Source organism: Eublepharis macularius, chromosome 4 (genome assembly GCF_028583425.1).
Source record: "Eublepharis macularius isolate TG4126 chromosome 4, MPM_Emac_v1.0, whole genome shotgun sequence".
In the NCBI taxonomy this organism is placed as follows: Eukaryota; Metazoa; Chordata; class Lepidosauria; order Squamata; family Eublepharidae; genus Eublepharis; species Eublepharis macularius.
The window spans coordinates 148,046,929-148,066,723 of NC_072793.1; the positions used below are offsets into that span (position 1 = coordinate 148,046,929).

The 19,795-nt window shown below is 38.9% G+C and overlaps 1 protein-coding gene across 6 annotated transcripts in view; it reads left to right on the forward strand.

Moving 5' to 3' along the window:
• CADPS (calcium dependent secretion activator) overlaps positions 1–19,795 on the forward strand; it is a 504,169-nt gene that overhangs the window by 389,627 nt on the left and 94,747 nt on the right. For all 6 annotated transcript variants that reach the window (XM_054976243.1, XM_054976241.1, XM_054976242.1 and 3 more), the window contains one exon: positions 80–221. In XM_054976243.1, the coding sequence (XP_054832218.1) occupies positions 80–221 (142 nt within the window). The remainder of the gene's footprint in view (positions 1–79; positions 222–19,795) is intronic.

The following is a 19,795-nucleotide window of genomic DNA, read 5'->3' on the forward strand; positions in this document are numbered from 1 at the left end:
CACAAAATATGTGCTGTGCAATAAATGCAATTGTTGATTGCTGTAAGAGATTTCTTATACTTGTATTTATTTATCCTAGATAATTTATGCAATGGAAAATTCCACAAACATCTTCAAGACCTGTTTGCTCCGCTTGTTGTTAGATATGTCGATCTCATGGAATCCTCAATTGCACAATCAATTCACAGGGGCTTTGAGCGGGAATCATGGGAGCCAGTAAAGTAAGGAAACCTCCTTTGATACAACCGGAGTTTTCGGGTGCAAGAGGATTCATACACACATGAATTAGTAAAATACTAGAACAGATGATTGATGAAAACCTTATGTTTTTGGTTGAATGCTAAAAGTGTAAGACCTTTTTTTAAGTTTGTATGTTATAAGGGCTTGTTAAAATTTAAAAAAATTGAAGAAAGTACTAGATTGTGCAGTTAACCTTTCTTTTAATAAGTTAAATTTGGGGATTAAACTATTGGGTGCATGAAAATCCTATCTTTTTCTTGGTTCTTGTAGCTTGTAATAGCCTAGTACTGGGATTCCCAAGTCTAAATGTTTGTGTTGCCTTATCTGCCTGCCTATCCAAGTATCATGTAAGATTTTTCATTAAGCCTTTCTACTTATGAGCTGGCATAATAATGTCGATTCTTGATAGCAACGTGGTGACCACTTTTCTGTGCCTTCTTTCCATGTTGCTATTAACATTTGGATCCAGGGTCCACAAATTTTGGCAGGGCATGGTAGCCAACTGCTATTTTCTATAAGCCAGATGTAAAGTCCAATACCAACACAATATTAGTTGTGATTTTTATTTAGATTTTTTAATTTTGATGCATGTTGGATGTTTTGTTGACATATGTTACATAGACCAACTTAAGCATTACGGAAAAGATAGTTTATGCATTTTAAAGAACAAAATAAACAGTTGACCAAGGACGTGACTACCCCAGCAGGGGCCATAAGTCAGCTATGACTTGATGGCACTTTCTACCACCACTCATATGAATAATACTGGTTTTAGAACCAGATTCTTTTCAAAAATAATAAACATCAATGGAGCTTGAAGAAAACCCAGTGTCAGGCCTGTTTGTGCAACCACTGAAAGTGGTTGCAAACCTGTTGAAAGCTGTAGCTTGTAATAGCCTAGTACTGGGATTGAAACCTGTTGAAAGCTGTTGAAACCTACACATGGCTGAATGCAGCTGCTGCCATGTATAAAATCAAGCTTTTTGTCACATCATTTTTGGACATTTGTGGAGCCACATAGACTAATTTTGGCACGGTAACAGTGATCAATAACAATAATTATCTTCCCAGTGCTTATGTGAATTGACTTTGATTTGCTGGATCAGAAAAGAGTCTCAAACTACCATCAAGCAGAAAGCATTAAGAAAAAGAGGAAAGGTATTAGAAAACATGCAGAATTACACATTATACGCCAATCTGTGTAATAAAATCTTGGCTTCTGTTTGTATAGAGTCCTACAGGGGCAAAAGAAGTTTGGGGCATTTGCATGGGGGAAGAGTTAAGTATATTCCCCCCCCCCCGCCCCACCTGCCCTCACCACCTCAGCAGTGCAAATGTCATCCTATCTGAAATAGTTATTCCCATTAGAAAAAGTTGTTACAATTGCATTACATGCATTAAATGTATTGCATTGTTCTTCTTTGTGGTTTCTGTGTATCACGCTGATGGGAAATTGATCATGTGCAGATTCAAATCAGAGAAATTTCTTGAGCATTTTTTGGGCCGAGCTCCACCCTCTAGCACCAGATAGTAACAGGCATGCTCAGAGAAAGCAGGTTAGTTACCTTTGAAGTAGAAAGCCTCTTCATCTCCAAAATGGATGATGTCCTCAAGGAAGTTCAAAAACATAGGTCCACTGCATGCTTCATGGTCCTATCAGCTTGCTTCCAACCCCAGTAGCAGTGCTCTTTATATCATGGCTGTATCTTCAGTCCTCTTACCATATTCTTTCTCCTGTAGGAAAACTTTTCTAAATCATAATTGGCATAGTACTATTCCAAGGCAGCAGTGTCTTCTAAGTGCTGACTTTAATAATTTTCCTCACTTGCTGCTAACAGTCCCATGCTATGTAACCACCTTTCAGCGTGGGAATGCAGTACAAACTAGGGGTGTTCATCTAGTACTTTTTCATGTCCAAAAAATTCAGGACCATTTTTCCAATCCCTCCCACTCCAGAGGCAGCAGGGGGGAGGGAAGGAAGGAAACGAAGCTTCTCCCCAACAGCTGTCAGTGCTGGAGCTTGCCCACCAGCCCAGCCAACCAACCACCATTTCTAATGTTAGCCAGCTAAATCCCCCTTTCCCTATCACCTAACAATCAGCTGGCAGTCTGGTGGACAGAGGCCAGATCTACCTACCTTTGGAAATAATGGGGCCTATCCTTCTGAGGTCGGTAAAATGAGTACCCAGTTTCCTGGGGGTAAAGTGTAGATGACTGGGGAAAGCAATGGCAGACCACCCCATAACAAAAAGTCTGCCAAGAAAATGTCGGGATGTAACATCCCCCCATGGGTCAGTAATGACTTGGTGCTTGCACAGGAGACTACCTTTACCTTACCTTTTTATTTCCTATGGGTAGACCTGGCCTGCCCATCTATGGGACTACCAACAGTTAAGTAGCATCAGTTATTAGGTGGTAATGTAGTTCCTTAAAATTTAAAGGAAAAGAGACACTGACTAGCAGCTGTTTGAAGGGCCAGCTTCCTCTCTGTCCTCCTCGTTCTTACACCTCTCTGAAACACTTCTGAAATTCTGGGTGATAAATAATTATTATTCCCAGACCTTCCAGAGAGTTTTGGATAGTTTTGAATATGTCTAAACTGACCTGAAACAACTACTTTTGGTTTGGATATATTTGAATGCACAATCCTGTTTTAAATGATGCGTGGAGTGTTTACCATCATTTGCACCAAAGAATTTCAGGCTGTACTATTCATCTTGTTTGTTGTCACACACACATACACTAGAAGTCTCCTATCTTCTCTTGAAGACTGTTGTCTAGCTTATTCAACACTCTCAAAAGTGAAAAGGATTCTATTTCCATTATTTCATGGTGGAGAGATGTTGGGCTGCATCCAGCCCTGGACTTCAGACAGATGTACTGTTACATCCTCACCCAAAAGTGTCAAGTTGTCTCCTTGGCCACCATTCAGTATCTACTAGTCAAAAACATGTGGTTTGCAATAATAGATACTAAATGAATGCATACTCCCATATTAGGTTTTACCCCCAAGCATCACAGGTGAATCCTAATTATGCCATAGGTCATTCCTTCTTTCAAAACAAGGTGCTTCATGTTGACTTGTCCACACAACCATGTGTCTTCACCAAATAAATGGCAAAAGTAGCAGCCTATCTTTGGTGACTAGGAATAGCCATTTACTCTTGTGTGGATCCCAGTGTCACCTTCATACCCACCTTCTCTCTCAGCTAGATCTAAAGGTGAATTCTGCAAAATCCCATCTCTCACCAACCCTACAGCAGGTCTCTTTCTCTTTGAAACCTTCACAGTTGATGAAATGTCAGTTTGAGCCCTTGGCTTCCTGCACCTCACTTTATTATAGCTGTAAACACTTCCCTCAGCACGTAACTTCCACCTAGCATGCAAGTGGCCTGATCTTACCTTTCTTCCAAAGGGGCTTAACTGTTTTCACTTCAGTCAGTTTACAGTTCTGCCAGTGTTATTCAACACATTTTTTTTTCAAAAGGAGAGAGACATGTATGCCAAGCCCTTTTCTTCTCACTCAACCGAACCTCAACATTTCATAAGAATCCTCATCTCTTTATATGCCATGGCGCAAGGGGGTCAGAGTCTCCATCCAGTGCCTAAGCGAGAGGATATATTCATGCATCTCACTTTATTACCTGCTGGCAAAGCAGCCACCGTTGAATGTTCATACAGGCCAGGGCTTTGGCAATCTCTGCAGCCTTTGCACATAGCATACCAATTCCAGATGACTGCAAGGCAGTAAACCTTGACCTTTGTACCACACTATGTTTTACTTATTTAAGATGAAACCTTGCAGTTTTCAATTAAGCTGTGCTGGATGCCTTGTTCCAGTAATACTCACCTCCCAACTCCAGGTAGGTCAGCTTGATAGTCTTGCCCCATTGGTGTGATGCACAGAGATCACAAAGGAGGAGGACAGGTGACTTACCTATAACTGATGTTCTCCTAGTGTTATCTGTGCAGTCACATGACCTGCCCACCCTCCCTGGAATAGATGCTTATTTTCCTCCTGCTGCATCTTAGGAAGAACTGAGTAGGAAATGCAGCTCTGAGCGTGCATTTTACTACCCGGTTCTCCTAGAGGGTGAAGCCAGTGCCAAAAAGTCCTTTTAAGCTTAGCTCTAGAGGTGTTCTTCTATTCAGATCTGGCTGTACTCAATTTCTGAGCAGTGTGACTGCACAGATGATCACTTGTGTATGATATTATTAAGAAAGAAAATCTAACTTTTTAGCTTTAAAATGTCATGATACATATTCTGGCTTGTATCCAACTATCTATATACGCAGGAGGCACACAGAGTTCTCCCACATTCCTCTGTGTTCCTATTGCCCCAGAAAGACTATTTCTAGGATCATGGGGCCCACCTGGAGAATAGCTGTGTGGTTTGGTAGACTACAGTGAAGAAGGTGAAGGAGAAATTGCCCCCTCCCCACAGTTGAGTGGCATATTTAGAAACAGGAGAAAGAGCCATTTCATTTCCTTTTCTTTCCTCACTCCAGTCCCGTAATGCACACTGGTGTTCATCCATGTAGATTCCATGTAGATTTCCTGCAATTCATTATTAATTAATTATTGTTATTTTGTCAGCTGTGTGTCTCACACATACACAGAAATTCAAGCCTGCATAGAGTATTGATTAGAAGTTTCTAGAGTTAAGCTGTAATACTAGCATTTATTGCACTATTTTATAATTTTGTAATTTGCTTGAGTCTTAATGAGAAAAGTGGTCAATAAATGGAGTAAAATAAACAAATTTACTCGCTAGGATTCAAAAATATACCCAGGCAGCCACAGTGAAACAGAAGAGGGGAGTCTGATTATGAATAGTTCATTCACTGTCAGTCTCAACATGATCTTCCTTCCGTGCGCTTATCAAACCTTCATTCACTTCAGTGTCTAGTGCCAATTCTCCAAAAGTGATGTCTTTCTACACAAGTGAACTGAACCACTTACCTCTTTCCCAACCACAACAATAGAGTCTACTAAATGCAAGGAAGCTGTCTACAGAACATTGCTACAACTCAAAATGGCATAGTTTTACTCTATTCACCTCCTTTATCTTGTACAACTCCACTCTCAAAGCCTAAGCATATTTTCTCTGAAGGTTAATTTGTTAATTTCAGTCAACAGGCTGCTTTTTGAAGGCTTTTTTCACAATCATTAATTAAATAGTTTTTTTTAAGGGCATGCAACGGTCCTAACCACCTTCCCTTTCACACGCTGCAGCTTGGGATTTGCAGCTGATCCTGTCCTCTCTCATGACGCATCCTGTATGCTTTTGGAGACATTCATATCAGTCTCCGGTCTTTAAAGATCATGTTCCTTGTTACCATAAAAGCAGGTGGTCTCTGGAGAGGTGGGATATACATTTTCTAAATCAATTGAAAACATCTTTCTGGAGTACTAGTGGGTTAAGTGTCCTTAAGGCTAATGTTCTATAACTCGTTTCTCTTAGGAACAAGGTAGTCTTTTCCCAAAGTTCGCTTTCTTCCAAAATTTGTATCTGCTTTTCACCTTACTCAGGATATTGTTCTTCCAGTTTATTTTCCTAACCTTCCTTCAAATGGAAAATGGACGTTGCAATTTCTAGATGTTTGCAGAGCATTTGTATTTTGTAGAGAGAGACCTACTGCCTTCTGAAAGGACCCCAACTGTTTGGTGTGTTGGTTCACAGAAATGATGGAAAGTTTCCGCACACCACTGCTACAGTAGATGGACTGCCTTGTTGATAAAACTGAGTTTTGAGCTACAGCATGCTCCCCTGCTGCAGTGGCCACTTTTACAATCTTTGCCAGCTGTGTACCTGTATTGGATCTGTGCAGAGCTGCCATCTAGGCACAACCACATATATTTATGAAACACTATTCCTTCAACATCAGAGCTAGACAGAATGCATCTTTCAGTTGAGTCATGCCCAATGAATTATTTTCCTATCTCACCTTTTCCCACCCCCAAATAGCTCAGCTTGCTATCCTTTCTATTTTGTACAGTGCACAGAGACCATGAAAAAGAAGAAGACCAGATTGCTTACCTGTTACTGGTATTCTTAGAGTGGTAATCTTTGCAGTCATGCAACCTGCCCACCTTCTCTGCAACAGGTGTCTGTTCTTCTCTCACCCAAGGTGTATATACTACTGCCTGTGCCCAAGATGAGTGAAATCAGTGCCACAAACAATTGTAAATGTTAGCTGTAGAAAATTCTAATTAATATTATGAACACACTCAAATCCCTATATGCATGACTGCACAGATGACCACTTGAAGAACACCAATTACAGGTAAGCAACCTGTTTTTCCTATAAATTTTTTACCAAAATGTACTAACAGGAATCCATTTTTTAAAAGAAAGACTCTGTCCTTCAATTGGAGCATATGCAATTATACAAAATGCTTAATTTTTCCCATGTTATAAAAATTGACCTAGTAATACTTACTTATGATTCAAACACATTTGGAAAAGAGACATTTTTTAAAAAACATATGCAATAGCTGCACTTGAAAACTTGCCATAGATTTTATTTTAGGAAATGGTCATAATATTAAATTGTGTGGTAAAGAAATGCATTCAGTTAATTGCTTTATATTAATTTTGATTTTAAAAAATGGCCAATTATATAGAAGGCCTGTTATCTACTCAAGAGCAAGTAGGTTGTGGATTGCAGTCACTAAAATTATTTTTAGACATATGTCTATTATTTATAAGACTTCTGCATAATGATTTATTGCTTTTGAATTGTGATCTCTATTTCTTAATAAATTTAGGGAGCTTCATATGCATGTCAATGATGATGAAAAAGATGCATTGATTTCTGTGATAATAGTGTATGAATAACTGACACAAACTACATGAAATTCTGATATACTCTTTATAGCTGTACAAAATGTTTTGTGAGGGAAAATGCTTTAAAAATGCCCTTCAAGCCACCACTGGGACAATTCATTATAATCCTGCTTGCTTAAATGTCCTTGATTTCAACGGGAAACATAAGCATATCCCCTACTCTTCTTTTCCTAATCATCAGATTTCTAATTCTCCCATTGAAACGTGCTTAACTCTGCCTGGATTGTGCCCCATATTTTTTATGCTCATCTGTTTATGCTACTCTAATATATAAATGTCCTGGTATATAGGAAACATTCTGTTAAAACATTTTTGTGTTTTACACTGGTTTTACACTGGATGTTTTATCTCCAAATATTGTGCTGAAAAGCTGGGTCTAAATCAAACGTGCTGCTGCTTGATAGGACGAGTGGCATCAGCAAGCGAAAGGCTCTTTCCTAGCATACAAAGGGCTATCCCATGTGGAGTTCAGATGTGGGTGTGTTGGAATCTTTCTTCTCTGGGAGGCATACTTTTGACTGTTTAGTAGCAAGCTGTTTTTCATATGCATAAATTGCAATGAATCTCCTCAAGCTCTCTTATTTCTCCTGCACAGATTTTTTTTAAAATTATTTTTACATTTTACAACTTGGCAGATATGACAAATTTATTCCAGGTAAAGTATTCTCCTTTATGAACTTGAGCATTCCTTAAAATCTGAGACCTTGTTCTATGTGCCCCAGCCTTTACAGATTAGGCAAGTCAAATACAGGGATCCTTTCTGTGGTGGTATCCCAACTGTGGAATATCTTCCCAACAAATAGTCATTTAGTACCAACCCTTTTTGTCTTTTAGATGCCAACTTAAAATTGTTCCTGAGCAATTAATGGATAACTGTTTTCTTGTTATTGCTGCTCTTGCTGCTGTTATTTAAATGGGAGTATGTATGGTGGTTTTTAGTTTAAGTCATTAAAAGTTTGGTTTTGATTCTGTATACAACCTTAAAAGGATTGGATTCTTGAAAGGTGGCATATAGATGTTTTAAATAAAATTATTTACACACTTCAAATTTTTACTTATATCATGTGATTACTACATGAAAATTCAGAAAGAAACATTCTGATAAATTTACAAGGCTATAATGTACAGCACAGTAAAAGACTAGTTGACAATTCTGAGAAGTGTAGATTTTTTTGAAATGGCACAGAGGATGCTAGAGCTTAGACCTCAGAGTAAACATTTGCTTTAATGTCACCTGTGACATTGTAAGAGATCTGGAGGGCACCTCTTAGGTCTTTCATATAGCCAGTGAGCATCTTGACTGGCCCTAGAAATCTGTGTTCTGGGTTAGTCCCACAAGTTTGCAGAACTGATCTACAACTGGAGTTCCCAGACAGTTTTAATCTTGCAAGTAACCATTTAGTGTAGTCCATTGTCAAGGAGTCATCATGTCTCAGGAGGATCCAGTGAGCATCATGGTGAATTCTTAGCAGCCAACATAGTAAGTAGAGCAGAATGAAGTACCTTTTCTTCTTTCAGAGTCCAGCATGCCCTATGTAGTGCTGGGAATTCAACATGTTGTCCAGAGGAAGAGTTTTGTATCATTCCATGGTCCATTTCTATGCTCTTCCCAATTAGCAGGGAGACAGAAATTCCCAAGGCTGATTATGGTGAGACTTCATACATTACTGTAGGAGCTATCTGCTCACCTGTAGGGAACTATTCTTGTTCCTTAGCCAAAGACTAATGCGAATCAATTTACAGGTCAATGATTCACAAACAGTAAAGAGTAAAGATGTATATCCCATGCTAATAACATAGTCAATAATATGAACTCCAGACTGTGTTTTTAAAAATTGCCAAATATATCATCTCTTTTCATTGATAGAACTCAAAGACAGGCTTTCAATTTTAACTGAAGAGAGAAGGCAGGACATGCATACAGCTAGCTGAGCCTTCTGCTACCTTGCTGTGAATCATGAGGTTAAATTGGGTGGATGGCATCTTATTACCTTGCACAGGCTGGGAAGTCCTATCACAACACAGAGTATTTAAAACAGATCTTGCAGTGTGCATACCTGCAAATCAAGGCTGAAATTGTTTAACCTAACCAGATGGCTGTATAAGCTAATGTAATTTTAAAAAACATTTTGATTGCTGGATGCTGCACAGTACCTTAGAAATAACACAATCCACACATGTGGATAAACATTGCAACCACGCTGATTTCTACAAATCCATGATATACTATTGCTTCTTTTCTTTTCTTTTCATTCTTTTCTTTCTATACCCCACAATAACTGCAAAACTATCAAAACTATCAGGATGAGTTAACTTGTTCTTTAAAAGGTTGCACAGCTGGTAAGTGTGGGCAAAACTGTGCAGGGAAAATGAATCAAAGCAAGACAGCAGCCCTAACACAGTTTTCCAAAACACTGAATATGCAAGTTAAATCTGTTCCCAGACTGCTTTAATGTACACAGTCACATGAGGTGAGGGATCCTGCCAGAATTGCTTTTATGCTAGCTTCTGCACTACCCAACGGCTACCCAGATTTCAATGCAGTGAGGAATATCATCAGCAGAATTCAGCTCCTCCTGAGCAACATTAATCAGATTAGCAGAAAGATCAGTCTCTCTTTTTCGCTTACAAAATTATTTTTTCTGACCTTGGTTCCCAAAGCATTGTTTGTAGAATTGAACTGTGATGTGACTTAACTCAACTTTGGGGGCGGGAGGGGGGTGAATTTTCAGGGTTATGGCTAATATAAGAACAAATTTATGTTTAAATGGTAGATTTAAATCCCATGAAAGAGATTTTAGACCTAGAATCATCAGCAGTCACCAATGGCCTTTTTATGCGGTTGGTTCACAACAGAAACTAGGGCGAGGGACATAGGAATCAGACCCTTTCCCCCCAAGTTTCCTGGGGAGTAACTACAACATGAGGGAAATTGAGATGGTCCATTTCAGGCAGCAGATCTCGAGCAAAATTACAAAGAAGCAAATTGTCTCTTTACTAGTCCAAGCCTATAGAGAATTAGGTGTGTATAAACTTTATTGGTGACTGAGCATATAAGAAAATTCTGCCCATTAAAGAGTTCATGGTCAACTTCAAAATGCGCAGACTGTCAACCAACTGAAGTTGGCTAATCTTACCATTTTTTATCTCTCTCTGGAATTGAGATTGTTTGTGAATTTAATATTTCATTACTGAAAATCCTTTTTTTTTTCAAAGACATAGATCCACCCGGTGTTTCATGTGTATGGTTCCAGAATACCATGCTGTATAAGCAGTCTTAATAACCTTACTAAATTTTCTCACGGTTAGATCTGGGAAAAATGTCCTCAGTGAAATAATATTGCCTTTGTTTAATCAAGTTTTTATTCAGGTCCTCATGTATTTCTTTTGCAGTTGATCCTTGGGGGATGAGTTCAAATCCAGATCAGTCACAAGACCTTGAATGTACCTGGGCAATTCAATACATCTCAGTCCTTATTCCCTAGACTGTAAAATGACAATAACAGCAGATTACCCCCCCCTTTTTTTTAGAGAACTGGAAAGGGAATCATAGAATACACAAGCTATGTACTATGTTAATAAATAATCTGACAGTCGGGGAACCTAAATATTTCTAACTATAAATATAGCCAAATTTGCAATACAATAAAACTAAATTATATTAATTTATATGTTGTATGCATTTATTTATGGGCATACTGTCAGAAGTGCCACACAAGTGCCCAGAAACTAAAATTAGAAGAGCCAGAAGTGGCCTGGGAATGAGCCGCATGTGGTTCCCAAGCCGCAGAACGAATACCACTGGCATAGAAAAAAGAAGCCCTCAGTCTTCAAACAAATTAATTCAGAATAGTTCCATTGAGTTCAGAGGAATTACTTTGATTATAAGTGTTTGAAGACTGCAACTTTAGCTTACTGACTCAAAATAAAAACATTAGCTTTTGGATATTAATTTGGTTTTTCAAATCCTTAGGGGTACAATCCTCCAGCTGGCTGCATATATAAAGTACCATGCAGAGTTGCCCCAGAGTTAGTAGAGCTTTTCTCTCCAATGCCAGGTTGCCACTGCCACTGCCAAGTGCTCAGCATGAGAGCAAACATCCATCCAATCCAATATACAAGTAAATTTAAGTTCCATATCAACATCACACTCATTACTTTTGTTCCAAGCTATATACACCACAGTATATCTTTCTATGCTTCCCCTATGCAAACCTATATAAATTTACCCTCCCCTTAGTCTTCCATGTACAACTATGTCCCTGCTTTTCCTGGAGGAGAACAAGCTGGTGGATGTTTTAGAGGGCATTTGGAAATATCTGCCTTGTAACCTACATGCCATGCAGACTGTAGCAGACAGTGGCAGACTGGCACCGATGCAGCCCTGAGTAAAGAATTACACCCTAGATTATCCTTTCTTTTTAGTGGGTCTGTAACCCACTAATTTTAGAGAAGCTGCCCACAAAAATTGGACTGCAGGACCAGAGGAGTATTATTCTTTTTTATATATATAAGACAGATGTGTACATGACAATTTAGAAACATCTTCATTTTTCAAATACACCACTCAGTGACTCTCTTCACATGCAGGTGCTGTTAATGTCAGTTGTAACTCAACTTGGTTGAAATTGCAAATCTGGTAATTAAGTGTGTAAATAAAATCAGTTGCTTCTGTAAAACCGAATGCAGATAAATGAAATTCTTTCAAAATCAGACTTAAGTGTATTGCACTGTTTTATTTTCTCATGGGAAAAAACTGAGTAGTAATATATCTTTGCCTCTTTTTAATAATAAAAGTTTTATTTAAAAAGAATATTTTAAAAGAAAAGTTAGAAATGACAATAGAAAGTGCATATTTATATAAAAGTGTATTTTTATATTTATATAAAGTGTATTTATATAAAATACAAAGCACTACATTTGAGTTACATTTGAGCTACAACAGAAAGGCACATTCAAAATATGTAACAGCACAACTAGCTTATATAATAGCTCTCTTCCCCCTCGATTGCTTATACCCAAACTTTAATATCAATAATTTATTCAGTCATCTCTTCCATATGTTGTCTGTATATTATGATTACCTTAATTTGTCTTAGTTTTGACCTAAATAATCAAAGAAATCTTTCCATTTTTTCTGGAATTCCGATATTGGTCAGTCGTGCCCATAGGAAGTTAATTTAGCCATTGATGCATATTCATACATCCTGTCTATCCACCATGTCAGGACACAAATCTGTTTTCCATTTTGCTACATATAGTACTCTTGTGGCTGACACCATATACCGGAAGAGATCTCCCTGTTCTTTTGTAACCTTACTTGGTAAGATATTTAATAGCATATTTTTCGGGTTCAGCTCAAACCTGAGCTTGAAAATCTTCTGCGTCTCTTCATGTATTTTTATCCAATATCTTCGTGCTTCCTTGCATGTCCACCACATGTGATAGAATGTAGCATCCATACATTGACATTTCCATCACTGTCCACTATAATTCTTGCAATATTGTTGGGCGTAATATACCGTCTAAAGAACATTTTATACCAGTTCTCTCTTAACAATTGGCGATCTGTAAATTTAATTTTGGTCCATAGATTTTCCCATTGATTCATAGAGATGGTTTCTCCAAAAATTTTCATCCATTTTACCATACAATTTTGGATTTGTTCCATTTCTGTGTGGTGTTGCAGTAGAATTTTATAGATTTTTCCTAGTAAATTCTTCTGGTCACTGCCTATTAGTAATTTGAATTCTGTTTTTTCTCTTAATCTGCTGCCTTCTTTGAGAGTTTGTTCTTTGAGCTTAGATACTATTTGATGATACATCAACCATGAAATATTTTTCCCTTGAGTTTGAATTTCTTGCTAAGTTTTCATGTTACCTTGCTTATCTGTCATAAATTCGTAACTAAACTGGTCAATTCTCTTCCTAGTGGTGGCATCACAGTGAGCGTTTATTGGCAATATCAGTGGTGAAATTGGTGGGCTCAATCTATTTCTGCACTGAAACCATATTTTAAGTAGTCCATCTCTTAGTATATGAATGCCATCTTGATTTTGAATGGATTTTAGTGATTTCTTAAGCCATAAGTAGTTGTAAATGCCCTCATTAGCATCAGTTGTCTCCAGTTTAATGTGTCTTCTCCTTGGATTTATAATCCAGTCGGTTATCCAAACCAATACCGCTGCCTGGCGGTACAATTTAATATTTGGTACTGCCATACCTCCTTAGTTTTTGTCATCCTGTAATACTTTAAATCTTATTCTTGGTTTCTTCCCTTTCCATATGAAAGCATTTATTACTTTCTGCCACTTGTTTAGAATCTTTTATTCTATGTGAATTGGCACCATTTGAAACAAAAAGTTCAATTTTGGTAATATGTTCATTTTGAAAGCAGAAATTCTTCCCAACCATGAAATATTCAATTTTTCCCATCTTTGCAAATCTTCAGTAATGCTTCCATGTTGGATACTCCAGGACACAGAATCAGCTCAGGAACTCACCTAATCAGTGAGCTCCTAGTCAGCCGCCAGTGTTGGAAATGTCAGTGTACGGATACAAGATTTTATTACATGTGGTGGATATGTAAGGAAGCACAAAGGTATTGATTAAAGAGATGCAGAAGATTCTCAAGCTCAGGTTTGAGCTGAACCCGAAAAATATGCTATTAAATATTTTACTGAATAATGTTACAAAAGAACAGAGAGATCTTTTCCAGTATATGATGATAGACGCAAGAGTACTATATGCAGCAAAATGGAAAACAGATTTGTGTCCTGACATGCTTTAACGGATAGACAGGATGTATAAATATACATCTTCTGTGACACCTCTGCACTTATGACACAGAAGAATACTTTGTGAAGTGTTGTGAATGTCGGGGGAAGCTATCTTCCGCTGATGGCCAGATCACTGTCTCCTGTGTCTGGAAGAGCAACATAAAGTTGAGACTTGCATCTTCTCCCTCATGTTTACCAAACATACAAGGAACCTCCAGTTCAGACAACTCAGGGTCAATCATTCAGCTCAGCATTTTCAGTGTCTCCTATTACCATCACTCAGTATTGAATTCCTCAGCATCGCACATCTGAATATGGACGCAACACAACGATGCAGGGAATCTTTGGTAACTCACCAGTATAAGCCGCTGAAGTGTTGATCTCAGTCACCTTCTGCACTGAAAAAGAAGAAACAAGAAGCACCACCAGCCACAGGTAGTCAGTCAGGCTCACTGTATTTGATCTCAGCACCTGAGTTGAGTGCTTCCCCACCTGTTTCCTCCACTCCATCACTGATAATACTAAAGCAGGTCTTAGAGTTCATCCCAGTTCAGCCACAGCTTAAAGTCATTTAAGACATCACTCCCATCCCCAGGACATTGTCAGTGGGCAGAAACTGCTCTCTTGAGGTCCAGCTTGTGGACTCTTTTTTGAAAGAACAATTGTGTCTTCTCATTCTGATTCTATGCTATCTGTGTCCATGTGGAACAGTTCACCCTTTTGCTCATGACATCAGGGCTTCTCCAGGTTCTTATTACCAGAATCCCAGACTCAACATCATCAGCCTTATGACCTAATCAGTACTGTGATATAATCTAGATCTGTGGGATTCAGTTTTGATCAGTCTCTCCTTGCAACCCTACCTACTATGGGGAACAAGAGAGTTGTTATCAATGGGAATGAGACCAGTACTCCATTGTGTCATACAGACATCATTCCTCACATGCCCATGTAGGTCATCTGCATTGGGATTCTACTTTTCACTATGAACATGAGTGCTTTCTACTATGGTATCACACTACTTTCAACCATGGCACTTTCATGAGGATTAACACCACAATCCTTGGTTTAGATGGTTATGCACATCTCGTTGGCCATACTGTTGTCACCTCTGGTTGTGCCAGCTTCAGTACTGATCACATTCATACAGCCAGGTGCAATCTCACTGCTCATGGCCACCTAGGTCACATTGAAGCACTGCTGCCTTTTCAGTTCGCTCCAAGGAGGAGGAAGGAGATGCACTATACATTCATTCATCCAAACAACAAACAAAGCCTCCAACTCTTCCCCCAGTCCATTAGGGTCTGATGCTCCTGCCATCTCCCCTGGAAGACCTGAAAATGTACACAGAGGGGGTGATTTGTATGTCTACCTCTTTGGGACTGCAAACAAGCTAACAGTCTCCACAGATTCAAGATGCAGTCTTCAGGCTTATCAGTGCTGGTTATCAAACACCAGTAGCATTTGCAATGCTTTCCATCCTGTTGGTACAGGTGTTGCCCTCTTGCTTATCCCAGAGAAAGTCGACATCTCAGCACTCATACTATCACCTGTCTAGCATTGTTTTTTTACCCTTCATCTTTTACAGATTGCCAAACAAATATAGTGATTGCTAGTCTTTATGGCAACTGTGATACACTTGGTCAGGCTAAGAATGAGACCTCATCAGTGCTAGTTCATCTGCAACTTCCAACCAATGTGGGACTCACAGAAGAAGCTTCTGTCAGTAGTACTAAGATGTATCCTTGCCACCTACATCAGGGAGTACCCTCAGATCTCCCCCACCTCAAGTCACCCTCATGACAGATGCTTCTCTGGATGAAAGGGGTGTAGACTATGACAGGCATACCATCAGCCATGGTCGCTACAAGAGAGACAAGTCTTCATCGTATATTTAGAGCTCCTGGCTGTCTACAAATCATTTTGTCCTTTTCTCTCCAGGCTGCAAGGAAAAGTCATGAAAGTGACCACAGACCAGATGGTCACCAAGTACTACATGAACAAACAGGATAGCTCTGTGTCTGCCACTTTAAATAGCCTAGCCTGGCCTGCTGCTTGTGGGAGAGATACTTCAGTTAGAGCATCACCCCAATAGCCATGCATGTGGCTGGCAGATATTCTCAGCATGCAAAGGAATTATTATCCATGACTGATCCCTGAAACAGATTTACTTAGATCAAATATTTTACTGCTGGAGCACACCAGAGATGGACCTGTTTGCATCTCCAAGCAAACACCTAGTGCCAGAAATTCTGTACCAGAATATGCCTTGGTCATGAACAAGATGCCAGTTCTACATATTCCCTCCTTACCCTCTCAGCCCCAAAGTTATCAAGAAAATAGACTTGGAATGTACAAACTGCATCATGATCACTTTCTACTGGCCAAAAAAACTTTGGTTCACCAAGGTACTTCAGCTGTTCAAGGGCAAATTTCTCCATCTACCTAAATTTCCAGGCCACTCATCCCTCAGCAGCAAAACAAGACCCTTCTGGATGTTGATGTCCAGTGACCTGAAGAATTTCTCATTCAGACCATGACTTCTGAAGCCTTCAGGAAGATAACAAGAAAACCACCCTGTAGACAGTCTGTAAATGGGAGTACTTTCAAATCAGCACTGGAATGGGGTCCATACATCAGTCCAGTGACTTTCATCTTGGAGTAACTGCTTCATCTACTTTCCTTAAACTTGGCATACTCATCTCTGAAGGTCCATCTAGCTGCCATTTTAGCTTCACACCTCATCATATAGGAGCATTCATTCTTCATCCAGCCTCTTGTTCTTCAAAGACATCTGTTGGCTCCATCCAACAGTGACACCAACAATATTTGCATGTGGCCTTCAGTTGATCCATGAGTTCATCCCACTCAACCATTTGAGACAATGGCCACCTGTGATCTAAGTGTCATTAAATACAAATGGCTTTCTCGTTGCAGTCTGCTTATCAAGAAGGGCCAGTGAACTGTGCACTCAGACCCCCCATAACTTCATATTCATAGGTGATCTCTGGGTTTCCTCTGAACTAAGACCTGGGCTTCCCATATACTTCCCCATTCCAGCCTCAGAAGCATAGAGGGCCCTGTGTTCCTTTTACCTCCATGGGGCATTGACCTTTGACCTTCAGGAAAGACTGTGGCCTTTTCTCTGGATACTCAACACTCTCTTCTCATAGATACCAAACCTCCAGGTAGATCAGCTTGCTAGCCTTTACCCATTAGTGTTATGCACAGAAACGATGAAAAACAGATTGCTTACCTGAAATTGTTGTCCTTTGAATGTCATCTCTGTATTCGCATGACCCACCTCCCTTTCCCAAACAGGTAGAAGGAACTGAGTGGGAAGATGCAACTCCTTTCCCTTGAACATTTACAAATAATATCACTTGCCGTACATTTCTGTACACGTCTCCTTCAAAGTAAGTCCCAGTGCAATCAATGGGTCTTATTCCCAAGTAAGTGTATATAGAGTTGAAGTCTAACAATGCAGTTCTAAGAACACTTTCCTTGGAGTAAACTCCACTGAATAGACCTGAATAGGATTCTGAGTTGGCCTGCTTAGGATTGCTCTCTAAATTTCCTGCAACATACTGAACATTTTCTTAAATTTCTATTTCTTCACTTATTTAAACTACAATAAATGTCAGTTTAATATTAACAATAACCCTGTTGATTTGATAACTTCTTTATTGATCTAAAATCACTAAATCCCATACAGATAGCAATAGACAGAAAAAACTAAGCATCGTGCCATTTTTGCTGACCCAAAGATCTCTCCTGGCATGACAGTAAAATGTGGTATATGATTTCCAAGGAAGAAATATAAAACATAAACAAAGCATCAGGAGAAGGCAGCTAAGGACCAAAGCTCACTCTGAGGAGTCAAACAGATTTTTCACTGTGCAAAAATCGGAATCATTTTTCTGTTGGTATACAGTAATAGTGACTTGGATCCGTAGAAATTGCATGCCTGAATTAGGCAGAATCATATGCACTGCCAGATTTTTTTTAAAAAAAAATTCACTGTTACATTTGCAAGCAAAATTCCCCCCTGCACATGCATATGTCACTTCTTTGTATCCTAATCCATAGCTGCCCAATCCTGCCATTACTCATTTCAGGCAGTTCTAAAATATGGACTGTGTAACATCACAAGTGTTAAATTTTGACATGAAACTAAAAGTAAAATAAGAAATTAAGCTTTAAGATGTTGATGATTGCTACAGGTAATTCGGTGTATAATTCTTTCTAAGTCTTGAATTGAGCCAATGGAATTTAATTTTTGAATAAAACTGCAAGGAATTTTCTAACTAATCTCCTACTGTGACGGAGGATAGATAGGAGTTTCACATCTCTTTAAATGGGCAGATGGTAGTTAAATCATTTGCCTTGTAAAGATGTAGATAAGAGACTATTTTTCACTATCATTTCTGGAATATGTCTGCTATAACCAGCTGCCCTTAGTGAACATTGTATATGTATTTAAAACATTTGTTTCCAGTTGATGCCATAGTAGACTTCATAAAGAATACATACCAAAATTGCAACATGTTTTCTTTTATATAGAAGTGTTAACAGGACATCATTTTCTGTTTCATCACTTTACATGCCTAAACTGTCTTCCATTGTGCATTTTATCTAGAATATGCAGTTTATTAAATTATAATTTATTCAAAACAGACAGTCAACCTATATAAACTCTATATACTAAACAGACTGAATACCTACATCCATATACTTTAATGGATCATCTCTCTGTATGATCTCACTAACACAACAATTTGGGTTTAGTCAACAGATGATTGCATGTTAGTCTGTTATAACAAAATAAAACAAAAGTCCAGGGGCACATTAAAGACCAGCAACATTTATTTCAACATGAGATTTCACAAGTCACCGCTCACTTCTTCGGATATGTGAGAGAATCCATCTCATGGGAGCAGATTACAAGAGGGAGGAGGAGTTAACATAGCCTGCAGGCGGTTCCCTCTGCTTCAGAGCTTCACTTGCACAGGAGGAGGCAACTTTAACCAATTCTACCACCTCACTGCAGTCTCCCAACTTGCTCTACTTTCTGTCCATGTGGATCCCACAACTCCAGGCATCCATTTTTTGAGAATCAAAAGGGACTGCTGGAGGAGAGGGAAGGTAGCAGAAATCCATGTTATCCAGCAACTTCTGCTTTCAGTCAATCAGACTAGAACCCATTGCAAGCATAATCTGTGTAGTTGTACATGTTCACACAGGTTCTTGTTTGCAGGCCTGGAAACCTTGCTGTTAATTCACATTATAAACTTAGAGTGATAGAGCTGATGTGAAAATGGGAGGGGTGGGATATGTATACACAGCTTTTCATGATTCTATTAAGGATCTGCTGAATAGCGACCACAACATGCTTATGATGACTTCTCCAGAACAATGCTGAACAATGATTTTGCTCTCTAGGAAAGGTTAGCAGTTGCAGGTTCCTTTTTTAGTTATAGATAGTATTTGGCAGTTACAAGCACATCAAACTGAAAAAGTACACAAAACTCAGTTGCACCAGTATAGTAAAAGTGTTATTATTAATCATTTATATAGCACTTTACTGAGAGAGTACTTTGCAAGCCTTCTGTTGTTGGTCCTGATTATCATATCTGCACAAACTATTATTACAATTACTATTATTTCCTATTTACAAACTGGAGATGAAAGTTCTGCCAGAGGCTGTTTGCAGTGTTTGGTACTGAACTGGGGTTCAGACCAACCTTTCAGATCTCTCAAACTTAAACTGCTGTATTAAGGATGCTTTCTTGGGAGTAAACTCTGTTGAATAGCATAGGACTTATTCACAGTAGACCTGTTTAGGATTGCTGCACAGAAATGCGTGATCTAGCAAACTTCCTTTAATGACAGTTTTTTGCTTCTAGAATTAGCTGCCAGGCTTTCA